Source organism: Diuraphis noxia, unplaced genomic scaffold, assembly GCF_037042655.1.
Source record: "Diuraphis noxia isolate RWA-SAM2 unplaced genomic scaffold, SU_Dnox_SAM2 contig0004, whole genome shotgun sequence".
Classification (NCBI taxonomy): Eukaryota; Metazoa; Arthropoda; class Insecta; order Hemiptera; family Aphididae; genus Diuraphis; species Diuraphis noxia.
In genome coordinates, this window is record NW_028301714.1 from 34,248,529 (window position 1) to 34,270,561 (window position 22,033).

General features: G+C 25.6%; 2 protein-coding genes across 3 annotated transcripts; both read left to right on the plus strand.

The window, feature by feature from the left end:
• Positions 1 to 239: 239 nt before the first annotated feature.
• LOC149055992 (uncharacterized) lies at positions 240 to 10,082 on the plus strand. Its single transcript, XM_089226718.1, has 4 exons — positions 240 to 446; positions 953 to 1,102; positions 1,256 to 1,417; positions 9,840 to 10,082. The coding sequence occupies exons 1-4, from the start codon at positions 378 to 380 to the stop codon at positions 10,026 to 10,028; spliced, it is 570 nt and encodes a 189-aa protein (XP_089082844.1). The 5' UTR covers positions 240 to 377; the 3' UTR covers positions 10,029 to 10,082.
• A 3,119-nt stretch (positions 10,083 to 13,201) lies between these two features.
• LOC107165886 (uncharacterized) lies at positions 13,202 to 16,446 on the plus strand. 2 transcript variants are annotated; one of them, XM_015514320.2, is made up of 4 exons: positions 13,202 to 13,552; positions 14,878 to 15,024; positions 15,277 to 15,438; positions 15,938 to 16,446. In XM_015514320.2, exons 1-4 carry the CDS (start codon positions 13,487 to 13,489, stop codon positions 16,118 to 16,120), a joined length of 558 nt encoding a protein of 185 aa, XP_015369806.1. In that variant the 5' UTR covers positions 13,202 to 13,486; the 3' UTR covers positions 16,121 to 16,446. The 2 variants fall into 2 exon arrangements, with proteins under 2 accessions (XP_015369806.1, XP_015369807.1); XM_015514321.2 differs by having other exon boundaries at positions 13,204 to 13,552; positions 14,828 to 15,024; positions 15,938 to 16,445.
• The last annotated feature ends 5,587 nt before the right edge of the window (positions 16,447 to 22,033 follow it).

The window sequence follows — 22,033 nt, forward strand, 5'->3', positions numbered from 1 at the left end:
ATAAAAATAGTTACAACATCATTTTGATCTAACACAGTTCCAATGAGAGAATATTTTGTTTTGCATGTGAATAAGTTGTATAATATGTTTATTTTATCTATTAACACAACACGCTGAATAAACAGGAAATTGGTATAATATGATATATGACTAATAAAATAATAGCCATTTGTTCTTCGTAATTTTGTTTTTCATGGTCTCACACCGTTTCGTTTGGACAGTTATACGTTTGACTTATTTTAATTTTATCAAACTATTTTAAAATCTAAAATCGATAATATTTAATATTATACCGTCATACAGTATAGACAGTACCTACCTATATCATTTTTACAATCACAAGAAATTGCACTGTTTTATGATACAACAAGAAAATAATGGAAAATATAATAAAAATGACGATTCACTTAACTTTTATTGGAGCACTTGTCATCAATGTTATATCAGTAGGTATATTAATTATTTCACAAATCTACGTATTGTACTTATTGTTTAGAATATATTAGCAAGTATCTAATACTTGTGTTCGGGAAACTAACACAGTTGTGTAGCACAAAATTTTATGGCATACCTACTTATGAATTAAAACTACGTAACGTAAATTAGTAGTTTTAATTGAAAATGTATAACAATTTAAATACATTTGCAATTGATATCCGCTACACATATCAGAAGAAATGATTTTCGTAGTCGATATTTTTGAGAAAAAAATCTCAAAATCATGAATTCATGACTTATATTAAATTCATTGTTTTACCTAGCTATTAGAATCTATATTAAAATGATGAGTAGGTATGTTTTATTTTCCACATTAAGTTAATAATAGCTATTTCAATGTTAAAGAGTTGAATTAGCAAAGTTTTATCTGCACAGTACTTAAAATCACTTCAGACTACTTCTCAGGACAACCATTTATGCTTATACAATATTTATGTTTCTTTATAATTTTTAGTACAATCCTATGTTAACGTACAATATCCGTTTTAAACAATTGAAAGCAAGCGCTAACATTTCTATTGATTATAGTAATATCGATCAATACAAAGATGCACAATTTATAAATTGCCAATTTAAAATTAATTCAATACAACTAATCAACAAAGTAAGTATACAAATAATATATCAATTAAATTTACTAAAATTTTGTTGAGTTGTGTACATTTGTTTCAAAAGTTTTAAATAATATAATTATTAAAATTATATTAAATAACCAGTAATAATAACACATTAAATAATAATACTTGAATTTTCAAAGGTTATCGGAATTTTCTATCGTTGTGATGCTGATGGAATTAACTGTGAATATTTTCAAACGTGGACATTAACAGATATCTGCTCTAAACTGAAGGATAAGAACCAAATATGGTCCCGTTGGTACGGTTCGTTTGATCCACCTATGGTTTGTCCAATAGATAAAGTAAGAATACAATCAAATAATTATGATATATTTTTCTCACACTACTAAAATATGAATTTAAATAAATCCCTATTTGTTTATATTTATTTATAACATGTAATAAATTATTATTAAGATCGTGCATTTGTTAAATTAAAAAGTATAAAGCAAAAAAACTTAAATTACTAAATATACTTAATTACTAAAATAACCATATAATTGATATAATAACTAATAATCAGTAGTGCGACAATCCTATTTGCTAAATGTATGTCCTTATTTTGTTCATGTAATATCCAAACTCCAAAGTGTAATTTTGTGAGTGAATACTTAAAGGTGACAGCTAATCGTTAAACGCGGAACGTTAAATCCTCTCTCACACAGTCTCACTTATTATATATCAGTAGTAAGTGGGGCACATGAGGACACTTTTATTTTTTTATCAACATTAAAAATCATATAAAAACCATAAAAAACATAAACATTAAAAAAAACCGACCTTAGATATTTATGTTAAAAATTACAAAAAATTTAACTATTTTTAAATGAATCTAAATTTATATTTTACCTATTAAACAATACAAAACTAGTAGATGTATTATTATTATTATTAAAAAAATTTTCTTTATAAATATAAAATATAAACAATGGATCAAAACAAAAACAATAAAATTATTGGTCTTTATGAAAAGATAAAAAACAATGAAGGATTATTGCAATCATTAAAAACAGGGAAAGTATTTTTATGTCCAAGATGTCAAGATTTTAAGAGCGCTAATGAATTTACTAAAAACCAAAGATGGTGTAAGGTTTGTATGAAAACCACAGTTAATAATGATTTTAAAATATGCGAATGTGGAAAAAAAATTTATTTAAGATGTTCTAGCAATCATTTGCTATCCAAATATCACATAAAGAGGTTAGATAATATATCCAAAGAGAACATTTCACAAAATTAATGCATTAAATAATATAAAAAATAAAAATGTATACAATAAATTAAAATAAAAAAATCACATAAATAGGTCAGATTATATATCCAAAGAGAACATTACTCAAAAATAAATTTTGTTATAAAAAAATAAATTCATTAAAAAATATAAAAAAATAAACAAAAAATTTCTTTTATAAAAAAAAAAAAATGCAGTCACAGAATCATATTATATTTAAAAAAATGAAAGTATCTGAGCTTAAGTTAATATAGCAAAAAAATATGATATAAAAAATGTTTGTAAAATGAAAAAAGATTGTTTAATAGAAATTATAAAAAAACAAGTTGCATTAAAAATTTTAGGTAAAAATCCCTTCTGTAAGTTAGATAAAAGCTTATTCAAACAAGAAAACAACTCATTAAAAAATATAGATAAAAATCCCTTCTGTAAATTAGAATTTACTGAAGAAAATTATTTTAACAGTTCACTAGAAAGAACACCAGAAAATTATGAGTTGATAGATGTAATGCAATTTAATACAAGATTTAGGATACATAAAGCTAACTATAAAATTAGTTTTAATGAAGCATTAATAAACGATCTAAAACAAAGTAATACAAAATACAAAATTAATTATATAGATAAAGCTTTAAATGAAATGTTAAAGGTTGCTAAAAACAATTCTGCATATGAAAAAGATGATAAAATAAGTAGGTATTGCGTTATTTAATCCAAACATAAAAACTCCTATATATACTGGATTGAGATCTGAGAATATTTTAACAAACTTACAAACTATAACTAATGGTTTATTAACTTCAAATGAAGAAATTGATATTACAGAAACCATTTTTCAAGTTGAAGTAGTAAATATACCAAGAGGAGCAAAACGCAATAAAATAATAAGCTTATCAACAGATACCAATACTAAAAGAAGTATTATTCAGATTAAAAATGATGATAATTTATGTTGCCCAAGAGCTATTATTGTTGCATTATCTACTCAAACAAATAATATTTTAGGACATGAATTAAAACCCAATGATATTATATACTTGAGAAAAGGTAGAAAAATTCAAAAAGATTTAGCTTTAGAATTATGTAAAATGTTAACAGAATATAACGAAGAAGGATTTACATTGGCTGATATTAAAAATGTAGAAAGCATACTAGATATACATATAAATATTGTTTGTGCTGAAAATTTTAATACTGTAATTTATAAAGGTGAAGATAAAGAAATCAAAATTTATTTATATAAAAATGGTAATCATTTTGATGCTATTAGTTCAATGCAAGGCTTTTATGGGTCTTCTTATTATTGTAAAAAGTGTGATACAACATATAATAATAAAAATGAACATAAATGTGTTAAAGATACAAATGTATGTAAATTGTGTATCCAACCTGAACATTTAAGTGATACAAAAAAAATAATATATTGTGAAAAATGTAACAGGTATTGTTATAATCAAGAATGCTTAGATAATCATTCTAAGGTATGTATTAAGATATTTGAATGTACTGATTGTAAAAGAATAGTATTCAGAAACAATATAGTAGTAACAAGAAAATGTATAGTAAATATTATGAAACATAAATGTGGGTATAGTGAATGTAGAAATTGTAATGAATATGTAAAAATAAATGAACATAAATGTTATATGCAGTCTATAAACCAGAAAGGTGGTATTTGTAATATGATTGATTGTACTAAATGTAAAAAAGGTAATATCAAGAATAAATTTTGTTCTTATACAGAAAAATATATGTTTTTTGATTATGAAGCTCAACAAGAAACAGGAATTCATATTGAAAATAAAATAATTGCACATGATTTTGATGGAAATAAAATTATGTTTGACACAAAAAAGAATTTTGTAATCATATAATATCCAGGAAATATAAATGTTATACATTTATAGCACATTACGCAAAAGGATATGATTCACAATTTATATTAAAATACTTGGTTGATAATACTTTAAAGCCATTTAAAATTTATAATGGTACAAAACTAATGTTATTAGAAATTAAAAATTTAAATATAAAAATAATAGATAGTTCTAATTTTATTCAAGGTCCTCTCAGTATTTTCCCCAAAACGTTTGGTCTCAAAGAACAGAAAAAAGGTTACTTTCCGCATTTCTTTAATACAGAAGTGAATAAAAATTATATAGGTGTATTGCCTGATAAAGAATATTATGGATACAAGTCACAAGACAATGTAAACAGAGAATAAACAAGAATTTGAAAAATGGTATGATACTAAAATTAAAGAAAATTATATATTTAATTTAAAAGAAGAATTAGAGGCGTGCTGTAATTCAGATGTAGATATTAACACAAACGCAAACCCAAACGTAGATATTAACACAAACATTAATGCAAACGCAAACGGTTATTAAAATTTTTTCATATTAAATGGATATAAAGGATATGAGAAATATTTTTTACAAGGAATGAAAAGGGTAGAAAAAGATAGAAAAAGAGGAGGTTCTGTAATGAAAAAAATGAAAAATGTTTCAATTAGGGAAATAGACAGAATAATTGAACTTAAAAATAAGCTAAAGAAGGATTATAAAAATGCGGCTTTAAGAAACATATATGCTGAAGAAGAAAAGGAAAAATCTTTTGGACCAGTAACAAATGAATTAAAAAATATTGTAAATGCAGTTAATGAAGTTGAAGAAATAAATATTATAACTGACGAAGATATGAAAAAAATTATGGTTCCATATAAACGACCAGAAATATTAAGGCTGACAGATGGCTCAAATACTCCAATTAAATCACCTCTAGAAATAAGGTCACCAATTAAAAAAAAAATATGCCCTCAAAGACTATAATAACTTTAGGTCCAAATACAACCAAATATTTACCTGGAATTAATGATTCAGTTTTTGGATTATATTATAATACTCATAATAAAAAATATATGATTGGAAAAGATGTAGTAGAATTTAATGATGATAATTTAATTATAAATGGAAAAACATATGAAGGAACAACAGGATTATTTAATTTATTATGTTATTCTGTGTATGTAACCCCTAATTATTATACAGAGACAGATTTTGACAATTATAAAGATATATTAATTCAGACTGATTCAAGGTATCAAAATAATGATAAAAAAACTGGGCTTGTTAAATCAAGTAAAGGAGAAACATATTTGAAAATGATTAAACCTATTTGGCATAGTTTACTTGAAAATGTAGCCAAAAAGGAAAAAAAGAGATTACCAAAAGAAGATGAAGAAAAAGAAGGAGATGGTTTAAAAAAGTATTCAGAAGATCGTATTGAGTATAGATATATACATAATTTAAATAAATTATTAAAGAGGTTATATTTTATTGCTAGTGAAGAAAAAGCAGGGCATAATAATTTTCATAATGAAAAAATTAGTATTGTGCATTTTTTTACTTCTGAATTAGAAAGAATAGTTAATACCCCACAAGGAATTGAGTATTTAATATCTTATGTAACAAGTTTGCCTGAAAAAATTGTAGAAGGATCAGGTCTTATGAATAATCTTTTAAACAGTAAATTTATGCCAGAAATACATTGGCCTGGTTATAATTATCTTGGTCCTTTTACTGATTTAGAAAAAAATAAAAAAACCAGTAAATAAACTAGATATGGCAGCAATGGAACATGATTATTTTTATAAAAAAAACATAAAGATATTAAAACAAGACATATTGGAGATAAAGTCTTGGAAAATAAAGCATGGGATAGATTTTTAGATTCAAATGCATCTATAGGTGAAAACATAGCTGCTTTTATCACCACAAATGCAATGAAAGCAAAGAGATATTTTGGCATGGGATTTATTTAATTTTATAATTTTAATTATTATTAAATTAATTTAGATTTGAATGATTCTCGAGTAAAAAAGCTTGTAAAAGCTTATGAAAATAAGATCGATGTAGTTATTCAATTAAAACATACACAGATTGGAAATGGTAAAAATATATTTAATTTAACTGATAGACAAAAAAATAAAATAATTAATGCTAAAAATAATAAAAAAATGTGTGAGATTAAAAATTACAAAATCTCAATTTGGAAATAAGGATAAAGTAGGTGGATTTTTACCTCTTATTATAGCAGGTATAGGAGCCCTTAAAGCATTAGCCGGAGGTGCTAGTACTATTGCAAATACCGTTATCGATGCAAAAGATAAGAAATTAAAACGAGATGAAGCAGAAAGACATAATAAAGCAATGGAAGAGAATGTTAAAAATATTAAGACTTTACAAATTGGTTCAGGACTAAAAAAAAATAAAAATAAAACCATTAACTAATAATTATGATATTATTGAAGCAGGAAAAATATAAAAAAAATTAGAGGTTGTTTTATGAAAGATGAGTTACCTGAAGTGCCTTGGAAAAATGAATGTGGAATATTAAATTTAAATAATTCTAATCAACCTGGTTCACATTGGGTGGCGTGGTTAAAAAATGATAAGAAAAAGGTATGTTTTGACTCTTATGGAGATTCAATTCCAATTAAAGAAATTGTAAATTATTTAGGAAAAGATAATTTATATTACAACACTGAACAATTGCAAATTTATAATGATCCACCTATATGTGGTAATTTATGTTTATATTTTATTCAGAATTATAAACTTTAATAAATTTTTTCCTTATAAATGGAAAATATATTTGCTAATTATGACCATGCTATTATCCGTGAACAAGATAAGGTGTATTGGCCTATATCTTCATCAAATCTTAATTCTCCTAATAAAATCACTACTTATAATATAAAGGAAGAAAATAGTTTTTTAAATATTAAAAAAGCAAAGTATCAAATTTCTGGCTCTGTCTTACAATCTGATGGTAATAACTACCCAGCAGATTCAAAAATATTGTTAGTTGATAATTTTGTTCCATTTTTGTTTGAATGGATTTGTGTTAAAAAACATGGTAAAGAAATAGATAGAATTGATTATGTTGGAAGATGTAGTTTAATTAAAGGTACAGTTAGTTATTCTGCAGATCTTAGTGATCCCACAATAAATAGTGGATTTCAATCAAAATTTAATAAAGGTAGTTATTTTAGTGCTGTTGGCAAATTGTCTAATTTATGTTTAGGATTTTTTAAAGATATAGAATATCCAGTATATAAAGGGGGTTTTGAAATAAGTTTTTTAAGACGTTCTGACAATGATGCTTTATTTAGAGATAAAAATGAAAAAGGTGATCTAGCTGGTGTTGGAAAAATTGTTATTGATGAATTACTTATTAGAATACCAATTGTGACTTATGATGATTTGAATAAAACTAAGTTGATGAATGAACTAACTTTACTGTCTAAAAGAAACGAATATATGTTTATATTCAAATCATGGTAATGTATTGAAGAAAGAAATATTAGTGGTAAAACACTAACCAAAGACATAACAAATATGTATAGAAATATTAATAATCCATTGTTTGCTATCATAGCTTTCCAAACAGATAAGCTAGATAATCAATTAAGAGATCCAATACAGTTTGATAATTGTAATTTAAAAAATATTTGGCTTGATATTGTTAATATTAGATATCCGGAAGAACTATTGAATTTAGATTTTAAAAAAGAAAAATTTAATATTGCTTATGATATGTTGATGAATTATAAGCATGTTTATAATAGATTACATCGAGATTTGTCTTTAATGTATATAACTCCACAACAATTTAAAGATACCAGGCCATTTTTTGTAATTAATATGAGTAGGCAGCCATCACAGATTTCTGGATCTAAAACAAGTATTGTCTTACATGCAGACTTTAATGAAGATGTGCCTGCTAATACCATTTGTTATATTTGTTTAGTATCTGGTTCAGAATTTTTTTATGATCTTCCAAATAATACAATTAGAGAAAATATATAGATAATAATATCTTAATTAAATGGATTATTGTAAAAAATGTAAAACAAAAACAAAAAATAATGGAATTCCAGAATTTATTGAAAAAAATAAAAAATATAGGAGATTATCAGTATGTAGAAAATGTAATACAAAAAAGAACAATATATCAAAACCACCCGAACCTATAGAAGTTTATGAGTTATTTAAACCAGCTAGAAAACATTTTGATACAAGACATTTTATACAAAGAGGTATAAATGATAGGTACTTGGCGAGCTGATTTATACTGTTTTTATAGACCAAAGTCAAAAAACATTGATCCCAATTATAATTTAAGAAATAAATATAATGAAATTAAAGTTAATGATAATCATAAGACATTGTATAACGCTAATAATGGTTTTAAATATATTCTTAATGTTATCGATACATTTTCAAAATATGTTTATTCAATACCTTTGAAGACAAAGTCTGGATTGGAAGTATCTGAAGCATTTTCACAAATATTTAAATATATTGTACCAAAAAAATTACATGTTGATAAAGGAAAAGAATATTATAATAAAGATTTAAAACAATTACTAAACAAATATAACATAACAATGTATAGTACTGGTACTGATAAAAAGAGTTCTACGATCGAACGTTTTAACCGTACATTGGGTGATAAATTAAAGAAAGTACTTTATTTAAATAATGTATGGATCTCTGAATTGCCGAAGATTATTAAGACATATACCTAACAATACATACCATAGAACATTAAAAATGAAACCGGTTGAAGTTAATAAGAATAATGAGTATGATTTACTTAATAGTGTTTATAGCTATGATATTAGTAATTCTATACCTAAATTTGAGATAAATGATAGAGTTAGATTATCATCAATAATTGATGTATATAGAAATAAATTAAAAACAAATTGGCCTAAGGAAATATTTACAGTTGAAAAAGTGTTTATATCAAATGTTGCTTATTATAAAATGTATGATATAGAAGGTACATTTTATGAAGAAGAATTGCTGTTATCATTATTATAACTGTATGTATAATGTTTTTTGTATTGTTTAATAGGTAAAATATAAATTTAGATTCATTTAAAAATAGTTTATATTTTTTGTAATTTTAACAGATGTCTAGATTTTTGTAATTTTTAACATAAAAATATAAGGTCGGTTTTTTTTAATGTTTATGTTTTTTATGGTTTTATATGATTTTTAATGTTGATAAAAAAAATAAAAGTGTCCTCAAGTGCCCCACTTACTACTTATATGGTCCAGGTTATATATTATTTACATTTCGTTATAATATGTGTATTAGTGTATTGGTTAACTAGGCATTGATTTTCTAAATTATTATCGGTCTACTATCAAATCAATATATGGATATATTAATACGTATTTAAAGTGCGTGCATCAGCATGTATCAGTGTAAATTGCCGAAGTGTTTAAATAAATAAATATATAACCCTCGTTGGATTTATATAGCAAATTATATATTTGTTTTTTAAATATCGTTTAATGTAGCGAGGAATAAGTAAAAAAAATTAGATAGGCGCACGCTATGTATTTATAATTAATAAATATAGTTATTAATTTATTATTTCATGATATTGAACCGTAATAACTTTTTACATTTAGGTGAAATATCAAATTAAAAATGGAACTTTTGATATTGGTCTAGCACTACTGTTGTATCCTCAAGCAACTGATTACCAATGGAAATTATTACAAAAGTGTTACGCTGATGATACATTTATTGGTAGTTACACGATAGAATTTTATTTTTTTGGTTACAGGAAAAAGTTTATGTCCATTCTAAAACCATAATGTGTGATTTTTTCAAATTTAACTATGACATTAAATATAAACAAATTCGTAGCATTCATCCATTACTGTTGAACTATACCTATATAATATATATATTTAATATTGATTTAGAGAATTGATTAAATATACCTATTATATATTTGTATGAATAACAAATAAAGTTTCTCATTTAATTAATATAAAAATATTAATTTCTTTCTGTTTATCTCACTATACCAAGTCGGAATATTTTACAACATTTTACGTACTTCAATGTGACCAAAAACCAAAATATTAAAGTAATGTAGTACACAAAGTAATATTAAAAATGTGAATGTCTGTTTTTTGTTTTTACATCTGTGCATTTAAATCACGTACTTTATTTTTACGCATCATTTTAATTTTAATTAGGTATACTTTATCCAATTTGCATGATGCTATGATCAAACCAATGATTAAACTTACAAACATAAACACGTTTAAATACATTTGACTGCATCTATCTGAAAAGTAAGTAAAACGATTTAAGTACATACATAATACATGTTAAGTTATACATTATTTTACTGTTTGATCGTCTCTAAATCGTTACTTGATATACCAATATATATATATTAATCATCTTCTTGTTTATATGTATAGTTTAGTAAGTTTTTAAACAATTTTAAATTATGAAAATTAATTGCAAGTTAATAAATAATATTTTTAATAGGGCTAAGACTACAGAAAAAAATGATGGATATCGATATTGCATTTAGTGACATATGTCAACAGGAAAACAGCCAGATACCTACTTAGAATAACCAAATTACATATTTGATACAAGCTTAACAGAACACTTGAAAAAAGAAACACCAAATAATACTATTTATAACAACTTATTTTATGAACTTATACACTGTTCGAATAACAGTAGTCATATCTATACTGATGCATCTAAAAGTGAAACGGATATATACGACTTGCAGTAGTTCACCTTAATGCAACTAAACAGTTCAAACTAAATAATTTAAGCAGACTTAATTCCTACAGCCGAATACCTAACACTATATAAGGAAACCCAATTAGCTCTAGAAATCAATGATAGAAAAATAAATATATGTTCCGACTCACTCAGTGCTTTAACAACTAGGTAATCTGCAATCTAAAATACTAACTGAGCCATTGGCTCTAAAAATTGATAACCTTCTTTCCTCATCAAACAAAAACATCAGATTAATTTGGACTCCAGGTCATTGCAACATAAAAGGAAATGAGGAGGCAGATAAAGCAGCAAGAAATGCATTAAATAGTCCCACCAGTGAAATAATTTCTTTTTCATCACTTGTTGACATAAAAAGAAATATAGACAAATATTGCATTGATTTGTTAAGCACCAAATGAAAAACTATCATGGAAAATAAGCTAAGATAAATTAAGCACGCTGTTGAACTCTGGCCGAAATACATTGGCCTAATAAACACAAAAATTGAGGTAATTCTTTATCGACTTAGAATAGGCCACACAAAATTCACACATGAATACCTTATAGCAAAGACAGATCCACCTCTATGCCCAACACGCAATGAAAATTACTCCATCAAACATATCATCGTCCACTGCCCAAAAGAAACTAGGAAAGATATCAACATCCTTGAAAATCTAATTTTATATCTAAAAAAAATTGAATTGTACAATGACGTATAAAAATGCAAAAATGTAATACTTTTGCTAAAGCTAATAGCCTATGCAGATTATGCTTAAGGAATAAAAAAAAAATCAATATATAATTATTATTGAATAGCTAAATTACTTATGTATTGCGATCCCATTAATTGCTGTATTTCCAATCTAGGGTACTACTGGTGTTAAAATATATTACCAGAAAAACCAAATATATTAACGTTGTACGACTTATACATACATCGATAGTTTGTCCATAAAATAAGGCATGGAAGTATTGCTCGTAAATTTATGTAAAGTTTCATCATAATATTATAGGTACATGCTTACATTTAAATTATAACAACACCAGAAAAACTTATTTAGGTATTCTTTTAAACTATGTATAGTAGAATTGGATAAATAATATGTACATAAGCAGACTATCGGCCAAGCGGTGCAAATGCACACATTATAAGTATAAAATAACATTTTCGATTATTAGAAATGTTTATATTTTACTATTTTAGTATTAATAAAAGCGTTTTATTAAAATCAGTTATCTCTGTAATCTTGCATGGTCACATTTGTAGTGCGATATTTAATTTTAATGTTTAATTAATAACGGTATAATATTATGTGTAATAATTGTTTAGATTTAGATAAATTATCAAAATATAAATGAAATCTTTGATTTTGTTGTGTTGCGTATATCGTATATGTCGGTGGTAATCACATCGCCGACTTAGTTGCGCATTACAATATATTATATCAATTAATTATTATATTACAAATAAATATCATAATTATATAAACCATACACAGTCCAATTTTTAATTAAAAATAATTCAGCTCAATTAATTTTCAGTCGAAACAGTATCCTCGAGTGACCGACCATCAATGGAAATAGTGACACAAAAGATAAAAGCTGGTAATAACTGATAAGTTTATAGGAAGTTACATGTAAGAGCATGAATCATTTGGCTTCAGAAAAAGAAACCTTAACTAAAACAATAATAAGACATTTAGATAACTTTATAGCTTTATTAAAACGAAATTCGTAATTATTTTGCATTATTTAAAGTACAAACCACACTCATTTTTCTTCTAGAAACGATAATGAAACTGAAAATCAAAGTATTTTTTCCACTATAAATCATGTACATACACTTAAAAACAAACACATCATTGTAGTAAAATCAATTTATTCATCGCTACTGAAAATTACTTAAGGATACAAAAAATCAAAATCTCTATGAATAGGTACATATGCGGTGTTAAGAATACTTAAAAATTCAATTAAAAAAGGGCGAACATGATTGGTATAAATCATCCTATATATTAAAACAGCCAACAGGTATAATAAGTATAATTGTTACAAACTTGCTTTAGCTTTAAAATTTGGATGACTAAAAAATAACTTGTTTTATAATAATGTACAAGGCTAGTTTATCAAGTTTATCAGTTTATCATTTAAAATAATAATAGTGTTCACAGTATCACAGTATATGATTTTACTGATTGAAAAAAAACATAAAAGATAGTAATGTTTTGCTATTATTAATAGATCACTAAACCGAATCATGATAGACCTTCAACTGCCATATAATTAATGTAATGATAGCACAAAATCGTTACTTAAATTCAATCTATTTGAGCTTCATAAAATACCATAAACAAAAAGGACATGACATATTTTTATAATTTTTGCTACGATATTCATTTCATTACCAATACTTAAAGTCAACAGCCTGTGTTAGTAGATATTTGTGTTGAATTTTATACTTTTAAATGTTTATTTTATAACAAAAATTCATTGATAAAAATACAAGAAAATAATGGAACTATTTAAGTTCTTAATTGTGATTTTCATTGAAGGTTTTATAAGGAATGTGATGTCTATTGTAAGTATATGCGTTATAGAATTAGTAAGTAGGTACTTGTAGTTTAACTTTCTCATAGATGCCATACTCTCATAGAGAGTTGCGTCAAGATAATTGTTTATACATTTAAAACTTGTGATACAACTAAAATGCATATAAATATATCAGTGGTAAATTAAAATTACTAAAAGGTTATTGAATTAAAATATTTTTTAATAAGACCGTGAAAGCCGTTTTGCTGTATAATAGGTTTAAACTTCAATAGTGTACCTCTTTAAAAAGTAATTCACAATAATGGACGTGTTAAATTTATTTTCATTTTTTTATACGGAAATTTAAACTGATTTTTGTAAGACATATCGAAAAATAGCATAGAATACACAATGTACTTAATAATTAATATGACATTTTTAAGTGATTTAACATAATAAAGGTAGTATTATTAACTGATCACTCAAAAAGTCAAAAGTCAGTATAGAAAGGCGTAAATAAGTTCGTGGAATAAACAGTTTAAAATTAATCTCAATATTTAATAATTTCATTCAATGGGTATGGTAAATTATACCAATAAACGTGGCAATAAAATGTTTCAAGTCTCAAAATGAATAATATTCTTGAACCCCGATGAAATAACTAAATTCGATATTTTCCTATCAAATATCCAATTTCGTCGATGTTTAAACTTGAAATGTCTATAAAATATATAGTACAACAAAAACCAAAATATATTAAAAATTATATCATGTGTTATAGCTTACATAAATATTTGGTGAAAAGATAGTCATTAAAGCTATTGATTTTCTAATAACAACAATTTTAGATAATCGGTTTTGGTTAAAAATGATCTATTTTCCCGATTATTTTGAAATTATCCACTTTTTCCAAATTGCAAATGAAAAATCATATTCTACCAGAAACTATCCTTGAAATTAAAAATTTAAACATTTTTTTGTTCAAAAATTCAATAATAATAAGTTACAAACAAATAAACACATACAAACATAACTGTTAAATAATCGATTCGCTAAAAATATAAAATTGGTTATTATATGTTAATACACAATTTTTACATTTAACAAGTATAAAATGGTTTGTATATTATATTTCTCTATCAATTAAATAGTCATGCTAGCTATTAGTGAGTTAACAAACAAATTTAATAATGATATAAAACCTGACAGAATGACTTAAATAAATCTTTATACGATTATAATTTTACTATATAATTAAGTGAAATAAATTATCAACAATACTTTAAGATTTAATTAGGTTTAAAATATTATTTCAATCATATAGATTCGCAGGGAGATTTGATTCAAAAATGTTATTTTACCACCGATTTTCAGTACAATCCACTGTTAACCTATTCGTTACGATTTAAAAAAATGAGTGCACTTGACAACATCACTGGAAATTTCTCAATCGACCAATACCAAGATAATCAATACATAAATGGATATATAACTATCAATTCAAAATTATTAATCGACAAAGTAAGTGAAACAATTTTAAATTAAACAACCATAATAATGATTAATGATAGGATCTACCTAGATAGGATATCATAAAATATCACCAAATAAATTGAATATTTTATACTCTTATCATATTATAGAATTATATTTTTGAACTAGAATAATACTAAGTCAGTCAATTACAAACGAATCAATTATTAAAACATTAATTTACTTATATTTGTTTAGCTTTACATATTATTATCAATTGTTTACAATATATTTTTAAAGGTTATCGGAATTTTCTATCGTTGTGATGCTGATGGCATTAACTGTGAATACTTTCAAACGTGGACATTAACAGATATCTGTCCTAAACTGAAGGATAAGAACCAAATATGGTCCCGTTGGTACGGTTCGTTTGATCCACCTATGGTTTGTCCAATAGATAAAGTAAGGGTAATTAAGTAATTAAGTTATTTATTAACTTTGCTTTTCTTGACAATTCAGTAGTGTTATTGTGTTTTTAGTTTTACTTGTATTGTTTTAAGCTATTCTTTATTTTTTAACTAATTTATAGACAGTTAGTTACTGATGTACCTAATTCGAGTAAATATAATGGTAATTGTAAATTTAATATGTATACATATTAGATAATTCACTAATTGCGAATCTATTACTCTATATATATTGTGTAATTTGATTTATATTTATCATCTATATGACCTAGGTAATGTAACTATTTTAATTTAATAATTCAGCTATCGTCAAATTATATACCTAATGGCTAATTTACCAGTAGATTTTGTATTAAATTATATATTTTATAGACCTATTTAAGTACATTTTATGTATTAATCATTAGGTAAAATGATTTTTTTTAAATTAATATTTTATAAAAACTTATTTATAAATATTTTTAAACATGTGATTAATTACCTTTTGTATTTAGGTACATTATCGATTGATAAATGGAACATATGATATTGACCAAGGGGTTCGGTGGTATTCTGATATAGCTAACTATCAATGGAAAGTGACTCAAAAAATGTATGCTGGTGATGTATATATCGGTAGTTATGTGTTCAAATTGTCAATATTCAGTTACAGAAAAAAACTCAAACCATTGCTTTAACAATATTGTAATGTATTTAAACATAATCAAATGACAAATATTTTCACCTTTAAATTTATTATTCTATATTCTCATTTAAAAATGTGGTGATGGTATATTAAATAAAAATATAATAATAATTAATATTATGTTAAAATACTTATATTTGAAGAAATGAAAAATACAATCCGATCATACTAAACAATATACTTTTTTCAATGATTATTAAATATATAATATTATATTATTATGTGGCTTTTATTTAAGCTGTTTACAGTTAACAAATTATTTATTCTTTACTGCATTATGTTTGACACATATTCCATCATTACTTATGTATTATAAATCAGCTATCAGTCTTATTATGCAGCATAATAATTATCTGTTAAAAATGTATGCTTAAACGATTTTCACATCACACTGAAAAATATTTTATAAAATATAAAACTATGGTAATAAAAGTAAAACTTTTCGTATATGACCTACTAATTTTTTTTATGTATTCTGGACATTTGAAAACATAACAATATTGAATGATTGATTAATAATATATCTACATATACCTACATTGGAAAGATTCATGAAATAAAGTTAAATGAAATAAAATCTTACTGGTAAATAGCATTGAGTTATCATGATGGGAGGGGGCAAAGTGTATAACTATTTATTATGTCACCACAGTCTTAAAGAAGACTGTATTATCTCTGTACTGGGATATATTAATAGTGTGTTGGAAAACAAAATAAAAAGTAGTAGAGGTACCTTACATCGAGCGAACTTAACTACATACTCAGCGATTCTCCGATACTTACTCGTATAATGTTCCTTGGATAATAATATACAATGTATTGAAACTAATGATATACCTCAATGTATTTTGTTTATATTGATGTTAAATATTATTATTCTTAAATACCGTAATATTAATTAATTATTTAAACATTGAACATTAAACATTAATTAAACATGTTTAGTTACAAATAAAAGTTATTTTTATAAAATAATTCCCATCTCTTACAATAACTCAATTGTTTGTAAAACAGATAGTAATACAAAATTTATTATGGTCACTAGTTCAAAACATAAAGAACATAAACTTAAGAGTTTATGGCTGTGCAATTTAAAATATTCAATCGACTCAATACATATACATTATAAATATTTGTTATTAAATTAGTTAGACATTTATATATATATACTTTAATAACACTAAAACGAAATTTAATTTTACTTGACAACTACCATTTTAGTTTTGTTAGCTTGAAACTTTTCTTAAACGTAATAAGGCGTAATAATAAGTAATAACTAATAAGCCGTAACCATAACATTTTATGTCTACAAGCTGTTTGTAGTTTACATTGTGTATTTGTGTGTAGTAATACCTATTACAAAACGTCTATTATTAACGTTAAAGTCTTAAAACTTCTATATTATTTATTATTTTCTTTTTCAGTAGAGATCAGTGACGATAATAACACTTAAGGAACCCCCTGAGTGATTAGTTTTGATAAATAGATTATTATGGCTTCTGCTGGTGACCTTATATAATTATTTTATTGTTCTATAATACAATAACGATACTCAGACACATTCAGTTGTTGTAGACAGAGTTGTTAGTTAGTTCATCGATTCAACTAATATTCTTCATATTAAAAATATTTTATTGAATAAATTTTGTTTACGTATAATTAAATTTTTTGTCTTACATCACGATCTAATTATTAATTTTTAATATATTTTACTAAATTATTTTATTATTTAATTTATTTTAATATATTTTAATTATTAATTATTAATTTCGCATGTGTGAATTACGCATTTGAATTTATTTCTTCAAGAAAAACATATTTACCGTACCAAGAAAATGAGAAAATCGACTTAAGCTATATATAATGCGCATTTTCAAACAAATGTTGGAAAACATTAAAAATTCAATAATTTAGTTTGAAAAAAATATAATTGTATTTGTTGACTGAGCGATATTCTTTTATTTATTTATTTTTTGTTTTATGAGTTACCATTTTACTATTATCCTGGTATTAAATTAAGAATATTATTTTACACACATAAAATATTATTATTATCATTAAAGGTTAAACTGAGTTTAATATTATGATAGGAGATTTATTTTTTAACGATAATATTTTATAGTCTAGTTCGAGGTTCAAAATGAATACCACCTATACAATAATGTAATAATATATAATATTAATTGTAGGTGTCAATATAGCTGATATGTTACACTATATTATAACATGAATATCGTGGTGTCATAATAATGTTATATTTCTGATGTATTTAGTACCTAAATGATTTCCGTAGATGTAGCGAAACGTTTATTCTGTTTTGAAACTATAGAACCATTTATGTATATCATTATATTATTATTGTGTGAGTGAAGATGACTAGCTGCAGTACACACGCCGCCGTGCGCGTATAAGTTGTATTTTTATTACACTATTATTATTATAATCCCAAACAAATGGTTCGCGTCTTCAGAGACGAGGATTTGTTGCTTTATTATATATTATATTATGGTATATATAATAGGTAGGTACACTATAATATTATGGTAACGCAGAATAAGCGACTGCACGCGGAGAGGAAAGTGCGAGTCGCGCGGGTATACAAATATATATACAGTAGGCTTACACACACAAACGCCTACGTATTAAATAGGTACACGTGATACATTATATACATAGTTATGCGTATACTGTAATAGTCGTCGGCAGAAATACACATAAATCGTGATGGCAATAAGCTCCTGTAATAATAACACACCGCATATACGACGGAAGCCGTGTTTTAATGGTGTAACGCGCTCGCCAGTAAATATAATATTATATATAATTAGTGGTCGTGCGGGTGCTCGCCGGGATAGGGAAGGTGGGTGGTTGCGAGACCGGCGTTTCCTTTTCTACTCTTCGAAACGACAACACGTTTTATGCGTCTATATGCGCTTATATGCTTATTCGTCTGATGTGTGTGTGTGTGTGAGCGAGAGCGTATGTTTCGTATCCGACGATATAATCCCTTAGATAAATTAATGGTGTAGATACGGTATTATATAGGCACCGGAGGTCTGTCAGCAGCAGGGTTGTTATATTGTAAAACGAAACGTTTTAAGCAACTTGTTTTGTATACGCGTATAAATAATATATTATAATATTATGTTCAAAACATCGACATATTTGAATAAACTAATGACCAGCACAACAATAGATAATACTGATAATAGGTACGCATTAAATATTTTAAAATTACATTTTCTTATATGGATTAATATTTAACTACTTTACTTTACGATGGCGTAAATATTATATTATACTACGTGTTATTACCGTGGCTCAGAATTTAATGTTTTTCTCGTGGTTTTTTTTTCATATAGAAATAATTTCCAATTTTTAATGTACAAACGCGTGCGTATTTAATATTTAAAAGGTTTTTAGTCTATTACATTCTGTAAAATTCTAGTTATTGTAGTCACAACCGCGATTCTACTAGCAGTCCGATGAAATTGGATTAGATGAACATTATACGCACCTACAGTTTTCCATGTTTTCAAATTATTTTGACAAAAAACAACTAGTTGAGGGTATGGTAATTAGCACGAGCTATACTGCGATGTGATCATATAAGCTGTCGTTATGTGCCCACTGCCCATTATTCAAATGCCTATATTTCCATGGTGGTTTGAGAAGATAATAATATTATAACGATAATATATTATGCGTTTTTACTGTTCTCATCTAAGATGCTCAAATAAGCTATTCCTGGATTTTTTGATATATAGTCCCAAAAATATAGTTGTTGGTACATATCATAAATAATATAAATATATGTAAATTTTAAGCCATTTGGAAAAACGTCAAAGACAGGTTAGAATTAGGATAAAATATTTAATTATAATCGAAATTATGCAGAAAGTTGCAAAATCAAGTTCCTGAAGTACATATTACTAATATAATTATTGTTTTCGCAAGCTCAATTTGAATTTAATGCGAAAAGACAAACGAATTCGATACGAACACATATTGTGTTTTACATTGTGTACATGCAATCTGCACTTAAATCATGCTATTGAAATAGATGGATGTTTCAAAACACATCCTTGTATTATACCGTATTGGTCATATTACAACTCACAAGTACTAAATTATCGAACACTGACTGCAGGTACAACACAACAAAAGACAGTAAATTTCATTTTAATAGTTATTGCCTTATTGAAATTTCAGCGTAACAAATTAAGGAAACTTAAAAAAGCCCTAACAAATTATTTATTTTCATTTTTAACGAATCGAGAAAAAAAAATCATAAGTATAATTATGTCTTAAACCTATAAATACGTATTTCAAGAATAAGTTGTAGTTCTCTTTTTATGCAAATGATTTAGGCAAACGAAGAAAACAGAAAAAATATATTTAACAAAGAAATTGAGAGTCACTGTTATCAAAAATATGAAATTCTTTATAAATAACAGGAGAACTAAAACAAATGTTGGACATGCACTGTACCTATATAATGAGGTCCTCAACATTCAATATTTCATGACAGAATGCATCTAAAAGACAAAACCATCCTAACAGTCCTCTAATCTTTGCAAAATCACCCGATTTGGACCTCACACTCCCCCAAAAAAAAAGCTATTGGATTTCCTCAGCCATATATACTAATTTATGTTCTATTGTTATTATTTATATTGTAAATTATAAATTATATAAACAAACTATATAATTTAATACATTATTGACTAATTTATATGTTATAATAAAATTAATACTAAGGCATGTAAATTCATGTAATAGTAACTAATGGCTGTAGTTATCACGCTTTTTCTTAAAAAAAAATAACTAACCTATAAATTGCTAAAAAACAAACTTAAAATTTTTAGATGCTGCAACCTTGTAACAAATTTATACTAATAATTTAAAATACAAATAATATTTCCCAAAAGATCAAGTAGATGATGCACCTGAGCTATTTATTAAGCATGTCATAATATATACAAATGAATACCTTCTATTATATTTTTTTTTTTATTAAGAGAAAAGCCTCGATAACGTGACCATTGGCTTATTTTTACATAAAATGACGACTTAAATTAAATTGTACAGTTCAGTATCTTTCAAAAATAAAATTATGTTTTGGGTGGATTTTTCGTCAGGGCCCAGTGCGTCGTGAAGGTGTTCCGGTATGTTGAATTTTTGTCTTGCCTCTTTTGTGTCTCTGCATTCGGTGATAATATGTTTGATTGTAGATGTAATTCCGCATGTAAGGCATATTTTTGGTGGCTCCTTTTTCATGAGGTGACCATGTGTGTAATGCGTATGACCTATTCTGAGGCGATTTAGTACGACTTCCTCTCTTCTTTTGAGCGACATAGGGTTATTCCATTTTTCGATAGTTCTTTTTATCTCATTTAATTTACTATTCATTTTGAGCCATTCTTTTTGCCAGATATTTTTGATTTGGTTGTATATAATTTTTTTAGTATCTTTGTCGGATTTAATATTCCACACAGTTAGTTGATGTAGATTATTGGCTTTTTCCTTGGCAAGTAAGTCGGCTCTTTCATTACCAGGTATTCCGCAGTGCCCGGGAATCCATGCGAAGATTAAGTTATCGTTAAATTTATTAGTCAAGTTAATTATTTTATTAGTTATAACATTATTGTTATTAATATTACTAAGACTAGCTAGAGTGCTCATGGAGTCTGTAAAAATTATGTACTTATTATTATGCAGGTTGGCACTTATTATATAGGATAGTGCTTTATATATAGCTAGTGCCTCAGCTGTATAAATGCTACAATTATCCGACAACCTTTCAGAAAGTTCGGTTTGTAGGAAAACTGCAGCAACACCCACCCCTTTGTCTGTTTTTGAGGCGTCGGTATATATATGTATGTGGTCTGGTAAAGTGTTTATT

What these genes read in the sequence shown, in the direction of transcription:
- LOC149055992 (XM_089226718.1), top strand. Translation starts at nt 378, where the DNA reads ATGGAAAATATAATAAAAATGACGATTCACTTAACTTTTATTGGAGCA. An exon ending in TTGTCATCAATGTTATATCA is followed by an intron (nt 447 to 952) that starts GTAGGTATATTA and finishes TATAATTTTTAG; the next exon opens with TACAATCCTATGTTAACGTA. An exon ending in TGGTTTGTCCAATAGATAAA is followed by an intron (nt 1,418 to 9,839) that starts GTAAGAATACAA and finishes TTTTACATTTAG; the next exon opens with GTGAAATATCAAATTAAAAA.
- LOC107165886 (XM_015514320.2), top strand. Translation starts at nt 13,487, where the DNA reads ATGGAACTATTTAAGTTCTTAATTGTGATTTTCATTGAAGGTTTTATA. An exon ending in CAAAATTATTAATCGACAAA is followed by an intron (nt 15,025 to 15,276) that starts GTAAGTGAAACA and finishes ATATTTTTAAAG; the next exon opens with GTTATCGGAATTTTCTATCG. An exon ending in TGGTTTGTCCAATAGATAAA is followed by an intron (nt 15,439 to 15,937) that starts GTAAGGGTAATT and finishes TTTTGTATTTAG; the next exon opens with GTACATTATCGATTGATAAA.